The sequence below is a fragment of the Cervus elaphus genome, chromosome 25, assembly GCF_910594005.1.
Source record: "Cervus elaphus chromosome 25, mCerEla1.1, whole genome shotgun sequence".
Classification (NCBI taxonomy): Eukaryota; Metazoa; Chordata; class Mammalia; order Artiodactyla; family Cervidae; genus Cervus; species Cervus elaphus.
Window position 1 is genome coordinate 25,208,002 of NC_057839.1, and position 16,739 is coordinate 25,224,740.

Sequence of the window (16,739 nt, forward strand, 5' to 3'; positions counted from 1 at the left end):
CTACCCGGAAAAATACACAGCTTACCTTGCCTTTAGGTTCCTTTCCTTACGGGTTACATAGGTGGGTGGAAAACTTGAGCAAGTTAAGTCAATTTGTTGTTGCTTAGTTGCTGTGTTATGTCTGACTCTTTGTGACTCCATAGACTGCAACAGCCCAGGCTTCCCTGTCTTTCACTGTCTTCTGAAGTTTGCTCATATTCACATCCATTGAGTCGGTGATGTTATCTAACCATAGCGTAAGTCAATATATTGAGGCAAATGGAAGCCAGGTTTCTTAACTGTTGAGAAAAGAAGTTACAAATATGGAAAGAGGGAAGTCTTGAATGAATCTGGGTACTGGCAGACTGAAATTGAAAATTGGTATGAACTCATGGTTTTTGTGTATGTGTGTGTTTGTTTTGCATATGAATCAAAAAAACCCATATATATTCTAGCTTTGTCTACCAAGAGGGCATGGGAGCAGTGACACCCCGGAGCAATGAGCATATCTAGCACCCAGTTTTTTAATACCAAAGGAGTCAAGTTTCTTTGGAAAAACGCTGATCCCAGGGCTGAAGCAAACACACAAGATGGGTCTGAAAGTATAGAAGTGGTCAAAGAATAATGGGTGGCTTGTCAGTCCAGAGAGAAGCTAAGCTCTGAGAGGCTCCCAATGGCTAAATGTGACAATTTGAGTAAATATGTGATGATAGTAATGAATTCTATCTCACTGAATAGGAATCCACAGACCCATTTTGATATAAGTGAGTAATAAATGAAAGAAGAGAAAGGTCTTCCTTATAGCAAAATGCTCATTAATAAGTACATGGGGCTTCCCTGGTGGCTCAGCCAGTAAAGAATCTGCCTGCAAAGCAGGAGACCCGGGATCAGTCCCTGGGTTGGGAAGATCCACTGGAGAAGGGATAGGCTATTACCCACTCCAGTATTCTTGCCTGGGAAATCCTGTGGACAGAGGAGTTTGGTGGGCTACAGTCCATGAGTTCATAAAGAGTTGGACATGACTCACACACATCGACACGACTCACACATACACACACGTGTGCACACGCACACAACACAGGTGTGCAGGAACCAGAAATCCAGTGCTTGGCCACCAACCCAAGTAATAATCAGGTAAGACAACTAAGAGCAGAGAGCTAACTTTGGATAAATAGCAACGTATTTGTTTAGTCTCAAAGTATCATCTCTACAAAATATAAAGGTAGATATTAATTATAAAGGGCAGGAGTACTGTGGTGAAGCCTATCAGACCATACAGTTTACATCAACAGCAGGGAGACAAACTGACCTCATGTGCCTCCTGATACGAGACACTGAGAAGGACACGGCCTGCCTCACCTGAGATATTCCTGCCACAGGTGCTCACTCTGAACCGAAGCCTGCGGAAGCACTGAATGGAACCTGAACGACTTTTATAAAACAATAAATTAAGGCTGAAGGTCAAGGAAGAAGGAATAGTTCTGGATTGACTGGGACTCAAGAAACATAACTAAGAACAAAGCTGATCTTGGTTTGGATCCTTTTGTTATAGACGATATAACTAGACCGCTGGCAAAACCTGAGTGGGTGGGGCTTTTGAGAGAGTATGGTATATGGGAGTGCTTTGGGGTATTCTTAGGACTCTTTTTTTAAGAATGGAATTATTCCAAAATAAATAAAGGTAACAACCTTTGTTCAAAAACTTTTATTTACTATAAAGACAAAACACCAAAATAGGTACAAATACTATAAAATTGGTTCAATGGGGTAAAAATTTTAATTAAAATATCTTTGATATATTTAAAATAACAAAGAATACATTTAAGCCAAATTTTCTTAACCCAGAGATTCTTTTTTGTAACATTTGCTTACACAGTAAGGTGCTAATAGAAGTTAGCCCTTAAGCCCTGGAAGTCTTAGGAATCATAGTCATACAGCAAATATAATTTCATTGTGAAAGTGAACTTTGGTAGAAGAAAAATCTATAGGACACCTGAGGTAGTAGAAACTGGGATAAACAGCAGTAGACGTTATTTACAACTTGAGTACCAAATAACATTAAGAACACAAAAATAATTACACATTAAAATTTTCAGTCCAGCTTTGATCCAAAGAAAATAAGAATATTACATCACATTTGCATTGAAAACAAAACAAAAAAACAAAACACCACAATTACCAGCAAGCTGAGGGAACTGCAAACAAACTCAAACAATGGATTTTGACATCTAGAGGCAGTTTGAGTTTGAAATGTGGTGGGCATGGTGGTCTACAAAGTAACACTGATTAGCTGAGGTTCCTCAGTTTATACAGTTTACATCTCTGTCAGACACAGTATTAATCTGACCAATGATCTTCCAGTACATAAAATGGCAAGAGTGCATCCTTTAAAGCTTGCACATGAGAGACTTGGAAACAATCTTATTAGAACTGTGAAAATTCTAAAGTAGTCAAAAAAAAAAAAGGAAAAACAACACATTTAGAGCTACCAAACTTCACATTTCAGTACTATTTTTAACTCTTCAAATATTGCCAATCTTCCAACCAAAGGAATGTAAAATTTCACTAAGAAACACATTCATTTATATAAAAAAAAAAAACTGCCCTGTAAACTTATCTTGTAACTTATTTTACTTCCAATTTGTGTTGTACATTTAAAATGTACTCTATATATAGCTTATTTCATTTATCCTGAGTCTTTGAGAATAACCAATTCTATTTAACTCTGCAACAATTCAACTGGCTTCTGAAGAGTTAAAACTTAACATCTCAAAAAGTTGTATTAAATACTTAAATCAGTACTTGATTTAAAAAACTCACAGAAAAAGGGTAAAGGAGCTGCCATTTTCCTTCAGGATTCCATGCATCTGAATTCAGTTCAGATAAAAACCATTAGAGAACTGTGCAAAATCCAACGAATTAGTGCGTAAATGAAATTTCAATGTCACTTTTCTTTCTGAAAATATTTTCCAAGTTTGAAGCAAATTTATTGTTTGGAAACACTTGTTTCTAGTTGCATAATTAAATTAATTTTTCTTTAGGTATCTCTCAGCCAGGCCTACTGCAAAGAGATGATACATGGTGGAAGGAAAATAGCAGTTAACATTATCAGTGGTGATGATGAATGATGGATTATTACATACAGAGTAAGACCTAAATGATGTGAAGTTTCCTACTAAAGAAACATAATTATAAAATTCAAATACATTTCAAGGTCATCTTGATCTTGGTTGTGAGCTGCATCACAGAGAACATTTGATTTTCACTTAATTTATATTTAACCTGCATGAGAAGAGCAGTGACTGACTCAATGAAGGTAGTATTTTATCATATTCCAATTTTAAAAACAAAGTTTTTAAATCTGTATTTTAAAAAACTCTTGCAACAGCAAGATACTTAATAAACTTTAGTTCACATCTAGTTCTACTTTTTTTGTGTGTGGATTGAAAAGGTCACCTTTCCCTGAATATTAAACAAAAATGAAGGTGAAATGAAAGTATAGAACCGTTATTTCCAAAAACGAAATGAATGGGCCAACAGTAAAATGCACAATGAACCACAATTGCCCAGGCATATTTTAAAAAAAAAGTCAATTGTGGGTCATAAAGAAGTTGTCAACTTTTTAAAATATATTTATTTACTGCTATTTATAGCATATTCTGACCTAAAAGAGGCAGACACTGACTGTTATAGCCAGTGACAAAAAAAAAAAAGAACAGAACTGCAGAACCCCCTGCTTGTGATCATGATATGAAATGGGAGAATAATTGAAACATTAAAACAGATCCTGAGCCCCTCAGCTGCTAATATTGCTGAAAAAGTGCTCCAAAAAATTATGCTCTGTTAATTAGTCATGCAGACTTCACTGCTTTCCTGTTTACTAAGGGCCAGTTCTTTGAAAGGCACGGTTTACAGTTTCTGCACAAATTGTGGACTTTTGCATACTAAGCTTAGGTACAAATCATGATTTGTCAATCACATACTTAGGTAAGGGTTCCCCACTGATCTCATTCATAGCTGTTCAGTGGCATGAACGCCAGCAGATCATCAACGTGGTTCCCCACAAAAGTTCTTTTCTCTTGTTGAGCATCCTGTCTCTGTAACAGTTTATTTGTATAATTGGCTACCACGTAGTACGGAAGACTGGATGCTTCAGTAGCTCTCTCGATGGAGGTCTGTCCTGAGGTTGAAGTTCTAAGCAACGAAGAGCCACATCTCGTAAACCAGGAGACAAATGTGAGGGAATTGATGGAGCAGTAGTTGCACTGGCAATCTGCAAGAGACAGCACTAGTGTAAAGCGCTCCAGAACTAGAGCTTTTGATGCAGAAGTACTCGTGCATGTGTTTCACAACCTGTGCATGCTATACAGAGGAATTAAAACAGAAGTGGGCGCACTTTTTCCTAACAAGGTGTCTATGGTAAAACTCATGAATTTGACCAAATACTTTCTGATGAGATGGGAGTTGCAGTCCTCTTTATTGTCTCAAATGAACAAGGCCAAGGTGCATCAAAATGATTAGGCAGGTATTCACTCAAATCAATTCTGCTTTCCTCATATTCTCCAAAATGGTTTGTCCTCTTTGCTTCATTGCATGTTTTCTTTTTTTTTTCATTTGTTTGTTTGTTTGTAGCACAGAGAGCTATGCAGAGTAAGACTAAACCTGGCCAGTCAATTGAGTACATCAGAAACACAACAACTGCACTGATTTTTTTCTCCCCAGGTGATTGAGGAAATTTTATAAGAATTGGGAGACCTGGAGGAGGTTATGGCAGGTGAGAGGTGCTGGGGGTCAGCTCGGAGGACTTACACTAGCCACTCAGCAACAGAGGTGATTGTGGTTTAAGTGCTTTACTCAGGCCCAGAGGTAATTCTGTTTATCCTCATAAGGTGAAATGAATAATGCATGAAGTAGGTGTTATTATTACACCCATTTTATAAACAAGAAAACAGAGGGCAGACAGAATAATTTTCCAAAACACAGCTATTAAAGGATGGAACCAGGTCTGTACGATTCCAAAGCCCAAGCTTTTAAACAAGCACAGGTCTAACTCAAATGCTAAAAACTCAATCATTACATTACTCTCTGGTGGAGACAGAGAAAGTTAACTTGAGAGTTGTCAGAAAGGTAGAACAGCCTTAGCCTCTGCCTTAGGTATGAACTTTCTAAATATAGGAAATAGTAAATTTAAAAATTTGTGACAGTACAATACATAAAGAGCTTCCAGTATTTTAATTTAAAAGTTTGATATGTGTGTGTGTGTTTATGTGTATATGTAGGTACATATTTCACCCAGAAGCAATGATTCAGTATCTGCTAATTCAGTGTTCAAAGTGACTTTATAAAGCATGAGAACTAACTGTGCATGCTGCCAACATGCACTGCACCATATCAACTCCTAGATACACATACTTATTTCGAGGAAGATATGCTTTCATGTTAGATTGATAGTGAAGAAGAATCCATGAAAATTTGCCTGTTGCCAGCTTTAGCAGAAAGAAGGCATTTTTGTCTCATGATTACCTTAAATATCAAAGCAAGATGATTGGAGTGTTTTTCCGCATTCCAAGGTGGTTTAGCACAAGCCATTTCTATGATAGCACAGCCAACACTCCACACATCACAGCTCCTACCATACTGCTGACCTCTGAGGACCTAAAATAGAGCAGAGTTAACTTGGAAATAGGACTCACTAGAAAAAGAGAAAGCCATTCTTTATTTATGGGTTCTAGTTTTTCTACTTCAGAGCAAAACAGGGATAGAAAGAGCAATGCCATAGACTATCTGTGATTTCATTAATAAGCTTAATTTCTCATGTGGCACAAGTATGTTTTGGAGAACTGTGAGCTTCAGAAGCAGAGTCGTATCAGAATTTCAAAGCCGCCTCAGTACACTTTTAAACTCAAGAGGACAACTAGTAATCACTGTGTATGAACACGAAGAGCTCTGAACACAACAAAGAGACCGAGTTCAGAACACATTTATTTTGTATGTACTTTAGATTTGCCAGAAAACAACTACTATAAATTATCCAATAATTCTTTGTTAGAAATAGGCTTTAATAGATTTGCTTAAAGGCTATGGAAAGGCAGGGATTAAGGGCCTGAAAATCAAGGATATCAGCAAAACCTTAGTTTTAGGGCCATGGACTTCCAATTAGTAAGCACACGCAGGATAACACCGCAAAATTATTTGGTGTAACGCTGCCACACAGCTCCAAAATATTTTCTCTCATCACACTCAGAGTTGCTTCTCACCTCAGGTGCCATAAATGCAATTGTCCCCAATAACTGTCCCTGAAACTCTCCTGCACCAGTTCCTTTTGATGCCAGCCTTGCTGCAGCTCCAAAATCAGCAATTCTCAGTCTCTGACCTGTGCTGTCAATGAGCAAATTGGCACCTGCCAACAGAAACAGCAAATAATCTTCTATGTTAAAAACAACAGATTAAAAACTCAGTAAAATGCTACTAATGAAATAGGACAATGACAAAAGAAAGACTGTATTTCAGAGAAATCTACTCTCCTTCCCAATTCACTTCATTAGTAAAGGTACATAGTTCTCCACGATGTAAAATAAAATCCAAAGCCTCAGAGGGAAAATGGAGCAAAACATCAAGGCATTAGGAATAAAAGCAGAGATTTTGTGAAACTTTAGTGTTAAACTTTTAATATAATGATTCCTAACAAAATCTTTCCTCAGAGTTCAATTTTTAGTGTAGTTTACACTTTTAAGAAAAAGTTCTGTTTAAACATACTGACGTAGCTAGACCAATTCAGACTTTATACTGTAATTTCATAATTATAGCTTAATAAAAAATAAATGTTATAAAAAGGCATTTATGTCAGAAAACCAAGATGCTTTTTTTTTTTTTTTTGGCCATGCCACCCAGCTTACAAGATCTCGGTTCCCCATCTATGGATCGAACCCAGGCCCCAGCAGTTGAAAGCGTGAAGTTCTAACCGCTGTACTGCCAGGAAATTCCCCAAAGTTGATTGTAATTAACCAAACTGCAACAGATTTGAGAGGCGCTTTCTTAAAAGAAGTTTATGATATCCCAGTTATTTTAAATAAAACCAAGAACAGAAACCTTTGGGGAAGCAGTGTATCATGAGACCAAGATGGAGGAATCAGAGACCTGTGTTTTGTACTTGGTTTGCCACCAATTAGCCATAAGACTGTAAAAGTCACAGCTTAAGAAAGGCAGGATATATTATCCTGAAAGTTCTTTTCACTTCTAGTAATTCTAGTGATTTACTTAGGAGAAATTTGAGTACTCAGGAGATATTTGGAGAAAAAAATCCCATAGTGAAACTCAAGTTAGACACTATCAACAAAGGTCCAAGTTTTAAAATGACATTTGTTTTCTGCTTATTGGTAATAAGCAGACAGTAATGAAAAGAATTCTTACCTTTGACATCTCTGTGAATGATCTGGTTTTCATGGAGATATGAAAGGCCACGTAGTAATTGCTCAGTATAGTTAATAACTACTGACTCCTTGAAGGCTCCATATTTACTGAGCAAATGAGCCACAGATCCCCCTAAACATGTAATAATAATAATTAATAATAAATTTAAGCCAAAGTTAAATTGTTTATTATACTTTGATTATATAAGCTTGCAGTGCATGAGTTCACACTCACATTTGAAATATTAAATTTATCATCTGCATCAGAAGTGAAACTGACTTAAAAACTAACACATCCCAGTAATCTTAAAGTCTATCATTTAGGAGACATTTTCATGGAACCTGCATGAACTGGTTTTCTGGAAAGTCAAGATTTCAGAAACCTTTAAAAGTTAACAATTTTGGGTTGGAACTGTTTCTCATATGTACAATTCACCTCTCTTTATGACCAAGATACACAAAATGCCTTTCTTAAATACTTAAGTAAACAGTGAAATACTTAAGTAAAAAGAATGGGAAGAGCCAGAAGAACCCAGAATTAGGCTTCCTATCTCACCATTTACCATCTATGACCTGGGACAAGTCACAAACTCAGTAAGCCTCTTCTAGAAGTATTTATAGTCAACACGTATACAACCATCAACCACCTACAACCAACATCAAAGAATATAGTAAAGAACTGATTTGTAAATAGAAATACACCCTTCAAACACAAAAGATCTAAGAAGTTAACCAAGCACTTAAGTTATTCATTACACCCCAAGTCATTTATTTTACTGAATATATTTTATTGTATTATGCTAGGTAATATAGAATAAAACAGTCTGTTTGTTAAAGTAGATGACAAGGTTCAACTTTATGCTTCAGTGCTAGTATACTTGTAAGTTTTAAAAGCTGTATTGTAATTTTATTTTATAGTTATGTTAAAATATCTCACAAATCTATCCAATTAAAGATGGCCAACTAGACATATATGGATCTTATCATAGAAGGTTTGAACAATTATTCCTATAAAACAATGGCACACAATCATTTTAAAAGACACACTGTAAAAATTTTAAAGGTAATGAATATTTTATTTATATTTAAATGAAAGACAAAATATTTACAGTTATACAACTGTACTACGTTAGGGAAATTTGCTTTTAGAAACCTAAACTATTTAATAAAATAAGTGTTCATTAAACTGTTTTCCTAAATTTAATATCAAGCAGAAGTTAAATCTATGTATTAACTCTTTTCTGATTTAAAACATGAACATACCTGCCATCCATTCAATGAAGAGATTATAATTGCTCTTCTCACACGTAGCTCCCAACATCCTAATGATGTTTGGATGATTCAGATGGCTCATCATTCTTATCTCTTCTCTTAATGCTTCTACTACTTCTTCTTGCTCAGAAGATGTATTTCTGACATATGTCACCTGTTTCAATAAACATATAAAGTTCTGAATCCTGATGAGTTTTCATTTACTATTTTCACTAACAATCTGATCTAAAATGGACAAACCCAAATTAGCTTATGTATCAATAGGAGATTGCATTTATTATGCTCATGGATGCAATGTAGATACTTAAAAAAAAAAAAAAACCAAGTCAGTCTTCTTAGATAATAAGACTCTATCTTAAGCAGCAGTAAAATATCAAATTTGATAAAAGGCTGGGGTATAGCCACTCTTTCAAAACTGTCTGAAGACAGACTAAAAAATGAGAAAAGACCAATTGTAAGAACCAGCATGTCCTGAAAATGAAAACTTGACTCTTATCATATATTGATAAGCATGCTCATTATAAAGAGTAAACCACAGAAATCCCAAGGTGACATTGCACCAGTAACTTGGCTGAGGGGAGTATAAAACCATACCTCTAATAAATATAAAAAAGCACAAATAAGAAACACAACCTTTGGAAGGCCCATCTGGATACCGCATCTTATGGTAATCATGCTTCAGCTTTCAAATAGACTCATCATGCTTTTGGTGCCCTGGCAACAACTACTTTTGAAATTTAGGTTTCTGAAAATTTAAAGAACTAAAATATATACACATGGGGATATATCCTTTGTTTTTTTAATTTTACTCATTTTTATAATTTTAATCATTTATAAGCTCACTAGACATTTACCTGTTTAACAGCCATTAAAGTTCCAGTTCCCACATCTTGAGCCTGATAACAAGAAGAGAAGGCACCAAGGCCTATCTGCTGACCTTTCAGCCATTCACTGTCTTCTCTATAAGGCTGTTTTGCTTTGGTATGTCCTGGTAGAGTCTCCGGTGTCTACATAATAAATGAAAGCAATCTTTTTACTGTTAAGACTATAAGTCTGTGAAATTAGTCTAGCAAAATATTATTCTTATTTAGTCTGGCTTCCCAAATCACCTATAAACTTGACTTCTGAATAGACAGTGTTGGTAACCAATGTCAAATGCGTAAGTGATTCACCATTGGAGAATCAACCAGAAGCGCCTCTGAAATAGGCAACAAGTATTTCTGTTCAAGCAGTGACACAAAAATTGCTGTACAATTAATTCTGTGTGAAAAATCTGCTTCTTATAGTTAACTCACATTAGAAGCCATATTTCTCAACTAGATTTATTTTATTGTATGGTCCAAGGAAACTCTTAACTGCTTAAAAGACTCCATACTTACATCTTGTTGAATAATGATGATATCTTCTCCATTTTCAACCTGTAGTTGAGGAACTATGGGGAGGGCATCCTGAGATGCTGACATTGCCATGGCAATCGCTAAAGCTTCTTCTTCTTCAGCTTCCATCTTTTCTTTGCACTTCTGATTATGATTCACATCATCTTTGTAGGTATCATCATTTTCATCTTTTTCAGGAGAGAGCACAGCAACTTCTGACTTAAAAGTTACTGTTGTGTCACTTGAAGGCATAGACGCTTCAAGAAGGTCCTCAATACTGGAGTTGAGCTCTGTATTGACGTCTAATCTGCATTTCTCTTCTACTGGGGTGAACACTGTCTCGTCACTGGGTATAACAGCATTACTGCTATTGCTGCTACTGCCAAAGCTGTCATCACATTTGGAACTATTGTTCAAATCAAGTGTCATGCTATTTTTTGAGGCATCTCCCTGTTTACTTGTATTACTTGGGGTAGGTCGAGATGGCTTTGGCCTGTGTATATTACTGGAGGGCAGGGGTCTTGACTGAGTGAAGATTGGGGAAAGTTTATCTGAGTCTTTGTTTTCAGAACAGTTTCTCTGGAACTGTAGAGAAAACTTGCGCTGTGTTTGAGGAGATGCAGAAGGCATTTTGCAGGGAACAAACCCCTGAGGTCTCTGCTTAGAGAGATCTGTCCCGGTGCCAGGTGGTACAGATGGGGCTGATGAAGAAGGGGTTGACAAGGCTGGGAACATTAACTGGGAGTGAGGAGATATAGGAGAGGCGTTCAGACACTGACTGTGGGGTCTGCCCTTTGTTTGAACCATTGGCTTTGGTTGCTCCATTGTTGTTGAGCTAGGAAGTCCTACTGAAATGCTGGCCAGTCGGTCAGAAATGTCCTCTGAACTGGCACTCAGTTTTGTAGCACACAGTCCTTTTCCAGTTTTCTCTAAATGGTCCGTGCGTTCAAAGGAACTGTTGTCCATGGCTTCTGGATAGCTGTTCGGGGCAGATGCCTGCAAAAAGCGGTCATGTCGACCATCCAAAGTGTCTTCTATGCCCAGCTGAATGGCCTCAGCAATTTCCACCTCGTCTGCAATAGCCATCAAACGACGCCGCATCCTGGTAAAATGAGTGGAACTAGAAACATTCAGCATTTCTAACAGTTTTGAAAATACGTGGGGTACTGCAGTAACCATTCTTGCAGAACTCAAATATATCCTTCGGGAGAGTTTACCAACCATTGAGTGGGAATTATCAATGGACTGCAAAGCAAAGGTCAGGAGGGACAGCAGCTTCTTATACCTGAAAGAAAAAGCACATTCAATTATGAAACAAGTTAAAATTACTGCAAACTATATAGAAATAAAGAAAATGGTACTAATTTACAGCTTTTGCATTAAAAAAAATTGCTTCAGTATAAAAGATCTATATATTTTAAATAGCCTAGACTTTAGGTGTTTGTCAATCAAATATTAAAGTATTAGTAACCTATATGTGCTCTGTAGTTTCTGAGTCTTTCATTAATCTAAAATGTGTCCTTCTTGGATAGGTATGAGTCGGGGTGGGATGGGTTAGGTAAGAAGAGGAAAAGAAATACATTTTCAGAAGAAAAATTACCTGACTTCAACAGGCTCAGCTTGTGAAATATCAGTACTGACAATATGAGGGTAAAATTCAGCAGGAAATTCCAACAGCAGTCTATCTATGAGACAAAGCCGGCCCAGGAGTTCTTGCCAGTTGCTGGATTCAGTTTGGTTTCCAAGAATACAATTTAAGACATAATCAACACCACCAATACCAATGGATCCTACAAAAAGGAAAGCAAAAATAACTGAAAAATAGTGATATTAAAACCTAAAAACATGATCAAATTAAGTTTAATAAAAATATTCTGAATTAATTTCAAGAATTTATCTTTCAGATTAGTTTTTAATGTTAGCTGACCAAGTCAATTTATAAAATTACTTCAAAATCCTGCAACTGCCATATTAGAGATGAGATTAGGCTAAGGAAAATGATAAAATATGCTATATTAATTTTAAGTGAAAAGTTATTACCAGCTTTAAGTATTTCTCTGCCAACTGCCAACTCTCCTGCTTGGCCTTTGCACAATTCCAATAGCGTTGATATAGACAGCTGACTTGTGCGACTAAAAATGAAAGGAAGCAACATCAGGCTTGAGTCTTGGATAAAATATATATTAAAAGGAGAGTAGCAATGTAACGCCATGTGAAAAGGTGGGAAGAAATGTTTTTGAGGACTATCACTAAAACTGCATTACTGATGTCACTATAAGTCGTAATATTTATTATTAGGTCTAATTTCATAAATTTTACCTTATCCTCTATGTTAAACACAGAATCTTCACTACTGGTTCTTACACAGCAAGTATTAATTTAAATATCAAACCATATAAAAGGCTTATTTTCATTATCAGGTACTGTTAAAATAAGAAAGAAGATTCCGACATTTTGACTTCAGGATTTTCACTAAGAATTGTTAAATTAAAAACAAAATCTTCCCATCTAAAACTTTATATTCTTTTTATATAGCCAGATTGACTTCTAGATATCATAAAATCTCTTTACCATATTTCTTATAATTTTCAGTCATTCAAGTGACCAAACAACCTAACTTTAGAATTTCAGAGTGGACAACAAAACAATTGCTATAAAAGCACTGAAATTCTCAGGGTGGGGGGCGGGGGGGAGGGTGGGGGGAACAAACCCAAAACCTATGTACTATTAAGAAATGAAATTATTTTTCTAGGCATTTTACAAACATGTTAATTTTTCTCAGATATTTATAGTATTCTCTCTAAGCAACAAGAAAACCTCTAATTCTTACAACGTGCAGTCTTGTGCAGAGAGACAATGGAGGTGAAAGACAGACTTCAAGAGATGACAAGTCAAAGTTAAGTGCTTAAATTCTGAGACCCTCTATAGACTATGTCATGTGATTTAGGGAGGAAGACAAAGTTGGCCTGGAAGAGCTCCAAAAGCAGGTACCTGCAGGGGCAAACTAAGGGAGTCAATGCTCCCAACCGCCTGGGATCTGCTGGGACACAGAGAGATTAGAACTGCCAGATATGTTGACTGTGGCTATGCTTTTATGTATGAAAAATGGGTCTTTTCCTCCCAGTTTACGGAAAGGGGAAAAGGAAGAGAAAGAACCAGTGGTCTAAGAAAAGCATAGCTTGGCACAGTCCTTATCACCATACCTCGTTTCTCTACTTTGTATTTTTATACCTCCAATTAGGGCTATTCTGTCCTTTGCTGATTTTTAAGGATATTGCAGGGATATATAGAATTATTGTTATTTGACATAAACTGTCACAGAGTAAAATTCCATCACAAAGAAAATAATCACATTTTTTTAAATCTTTTTTTTCGGTCCTGATAATACAAACAATGTGTAATAATTTTATTGGTTCCTATCCTGTGTAACTCATTCTCTAAAATGAGATTATACCTCATATATCAGCTATTCTTATCAACTGGACTTCAGTTTTAAGAATATTACTTTAAAATAAAACAGAATCACAATAACGTGGAGGTCTATGCAGTTTGTTATCCTGTTTTTACCTGCCATTAGTTCTTCTTTCCAGTCCTTAAGAGCTTTAAATGTTACATGTTAATTTCAAATCTCACATTAGAAAACCATATTCAAGGCCTCATTTAATAAGCATGTATCCTTCACTCAGCAGGTGTGAGGCTCCGTGCTAGGCTTTTAGGACAAGAAGGTTTGAATCAGTTCATTAAAAGGGCCTTACCTATTGACGTCTGCACACTTGACTAGGATGGTGTCTACAACTGGCCGGAGAAGTCTCTGCAGTTTGATTCTTTCTGCCAGACTATGGCAAGGAGTATATACTAGCATGGCTCTCAACGTTTTCTGGGGGGAAAAGACTGAAGGTCAGTTTAACTACACTTAAAAAGCATCAGAGACAATGGCCTAATCTGAGACATTTTGAGAAATAAAATAGTGATAGGAATAGATTATGACCCATAAATAAGAATCCATGAGTGGATACAAATAAGAAACTGAATAAATAGGGAACTCTCAACTATTTTTGTAATTTTTAAATGTCTGAATTAATTTCAAAATAGTTATTTTAAAAAGAAAGTGAGAAAAGGAGCCAATCTGAAAGAGCCCCCAATGGCTAAAGCTGGAATAATTTGGGCAACAAAGTAAATGAAGATAGTACTGACTTATAACCCAAAGAATAAAATAAATACCCATAAGTGTATGGTGACAGAAATAAAAAACTGAATAAATATATAAATGAGAAAAGATAGCTCTTCTTCATAAGAGTTACAATTAAATAATACAGAAGGAATATGGGAAATAGAAGATCATCATTAGGACACCACAGTAATGACTGCTATAGGCAAGATTCACTAACAAATGCTAAACTCTGTGGCTAGAAACAATATTTACATAGTCTCAAAGTATCTGCCCCAAGACACTTACTAAGAGTGAACTGACAGCACCCAGTAGACATCACCTTAAGCAAGTGATGAAGGATGATGGCATCACCACCATAAGACAGACTGAGGTGATGTACCTCCTGATACTGATGCAATGAGAAGGGCACGTCACCTCTGGTGTTCTTGTCAAAAATGCATAATGTGACCATGAGAAAATACCAGATAAAACCAAACTGAGGGACATTCTTCAAAATAACTGGCCAATACACTTCAAAAGTGTCAAGCTCTACAAAAGACAAGGAAAGACTGAGGGACTGTCCCAGATGGGAAGAGATTAAGGGGGCATGATAACTAAATGACATGTGAGATTGTGGACTGAATCCTAGAAAAGAAAAAAAAGACATTAATGGAAAACCCGATGAAATCTGAGTAAAGTCTGTGGTTTAGCTGTGAAGGACACAGTTGGGACAACTGGGGATATTTGAATATGGACTTTATAGTACATAATAATATTGTTATTAATGCTAAATTTTCAGAGCTTGCTGACTGCATTGTGGTTATACAGAATAATGTATCTGTTCTTAAGAGACACATGCTAGAGTATTGGAAGTGAAATGTCATGATGCCTACAAACAACTTCCAAATGGTTCAGCAAACAATTATCTATGGGGAGAGAGGAGAAGAGAAAACAAAGGAGGGCAAGAGGAAGCGGAGAGCGGGAAAGGAGAGCTCTAGGGGCAGGAACCACATCTGCCCCCACGGTGTCTGGCACGTAAGTAACTGTAGAGGAATCGGAATACAGGGTCATTCAGAGCCCCTATACTCTAGGAGCTCACAAATGCACTGGGACACCATCTGAACTGGGTAATAAACAACTGGAAAGTAAGGTGGTATACCAAACAGTCAAGTACGTCTGAAGCTTTATGCTGGAAAACAGTAAGAAGAAAGTAGTAAAAAGCTGAGTCGAGAACATGGGTCTTTATTTTACAACATGCTGGTCTTTATTCCATAGTATTCTGTAGGATACTGGGTCCCTCGAGATGCTAACATGAAAAACAGACCATGGTAAGATAAATGTGGGAGATAATGCATCTTATGCCATGATTAGATTCCTACTGTATATTAACTTATGAAGGTTTCTAGAAGCCTTTCAGTGAACAGACCCATTTAACCTCATGTGACTCTGTCCTTACCAATTTTAACTGAACACACACTCTTTCTTCAGGGAACTTCTCATAACCCGTCCAGACTTTCACAGAATAAGCTTTAGGAAATGCTGTTGAAGAAACAGAAACCTCTAAAGGTTTCTGAGCTGGAGAATAAAGCGGCATTTAAGGAATAATGATGGCCACTATATTCAACTTTGCTACAATGCACTAGACATTATGGTTAGAGGTTTCTATTTCAAACCTGAGAGAAAAATATTTTCATTATTTTATAGGTGAGAAAGATAAAATTTAAGAGTCCTAAAGTTACACTGCCAGCACACTGGAGAATGGGAATTTGAATCAAGTTCTCTCTGATTTTGACCATACATCCAGGTGGGCTAGGCTAGTCCCAGTTTAACTAGAAAATTATTCAAGTATTCCAGTTGGGGTGATAAATTAGGAGTTCACTCCATCTGACTCCAAACTAATGTTCATAACCCTATGCCATACTGCTATTCAAAAAGAAGATTTTACAGGCATAGTTGTCAGAGGATGGATTAGAAAAAGATTAAGGGTGGAAGTTTTCAGGTGGCGCTAGTGGCACAGAACTGGCCTGCCAACGCAGGAGACATAAGAGACTCTGGTTCCATCCCTGGGGTGGGAAGATCCTCTGGAGGAAGGCACCGCAACCCACTCCAGTGTTCTTGCTTGGAGAATCCCATGGACAGAGGAGCCTAGAGGGCTACAGTCCATTCGGTCGCAAAGAATCAGATAAGACTGAAGTGACTTAGCACGCATGGAAGAGTGGAAGCAGAGAGATGAATGAGTTTTCAAAAGATCAGGTAAGAATTATTCTAAAGCAGTGGTTCTGAACTGGGGGCAGTTTCAACCCTCAGGAGACATTCAGCAATGCTTGGAGACACTGCTGGTTTTGACTGAGGAGAGGAGAGGGCTGCCACTGCCATGTAGTGGGTGAAGACCAGGAATGTTGCTAAACATCCTATGCTGCCTAAGATGCCTGTCTCAATGTCAGTAAGTGTGGAGGCTGAGAAACTCTGTTCTAAAGATGTAAGTACTCATAATTTTAGCCTACAAAATTACAAACAGAACAGCCTCCTTGTCATTCTATCTCACCATGAAAC

General features: G+C 36.9%; 1 protein-coding gene and 1 long non-coding RNA gene across 4 annotated transcripts in view; one reads left to right on the forward strand and one right to left on the reverse strand.

Moving 5' to 3' along the window:
* The window catches only part of LOC122683714, a 58,070-nt gene that overhangs the window by 18,900 nt on the left and 22,431 nt on the right, over positions 1–16,739 (forward strand). The window lies entirely within an intron of this gene.
* MAP3K1 (mitogen-activated protein kinase kinase kinase 1) overlaps positions 1,669–16,739 on the reverse strand; it is a 73,687-nt gene continuing 58,616 nt past the window's right edge. For all 3 annotated transcript variants that reach the window (XM_043887515.1, XM_043887516.1, XM_043887517.1), the window contains exons 11-20: positions 13,792–13,913; positions 12,077–12,168; positions 11,637–11,826; positions 10,040–11,321; positions 9,515–9,667; positions 8,652–8,814; positions 7,390–7,521; positions 6,237–6,379; positions 5,503–5,634; positions 1,669–4,252 (exon numbers count right to left, since the gene is read on the reverse strand). In XM_043887515.1, the coding sequence (XP_043743450.1) occupies positions 4,103–4,252; positions 5,503–5,634; positions 6,237–6,379; positions 7,390–7,521; positions 8,652–8,814; positions 9,515–9,667; positions 10,040–11,321; positions 11,637–11,826; positions 12,077–12,168; positions 13,792–13,913 (2,559 nt within the window). In that variant the 3' untranslated portion in view covers positions 1,669–4,102. The remainder of the gene's footprint in view (positions 4,253–5,502; positions 5,635–6,236; positions 6,380–7,389; positions 7,522–8,651; positions 8,815–9,514; positions 9,668–10,039; positions 11,322–11,636; positions 11,827–12,076; positions 12,169–13,791; positions 13,914–16,739) is intronic.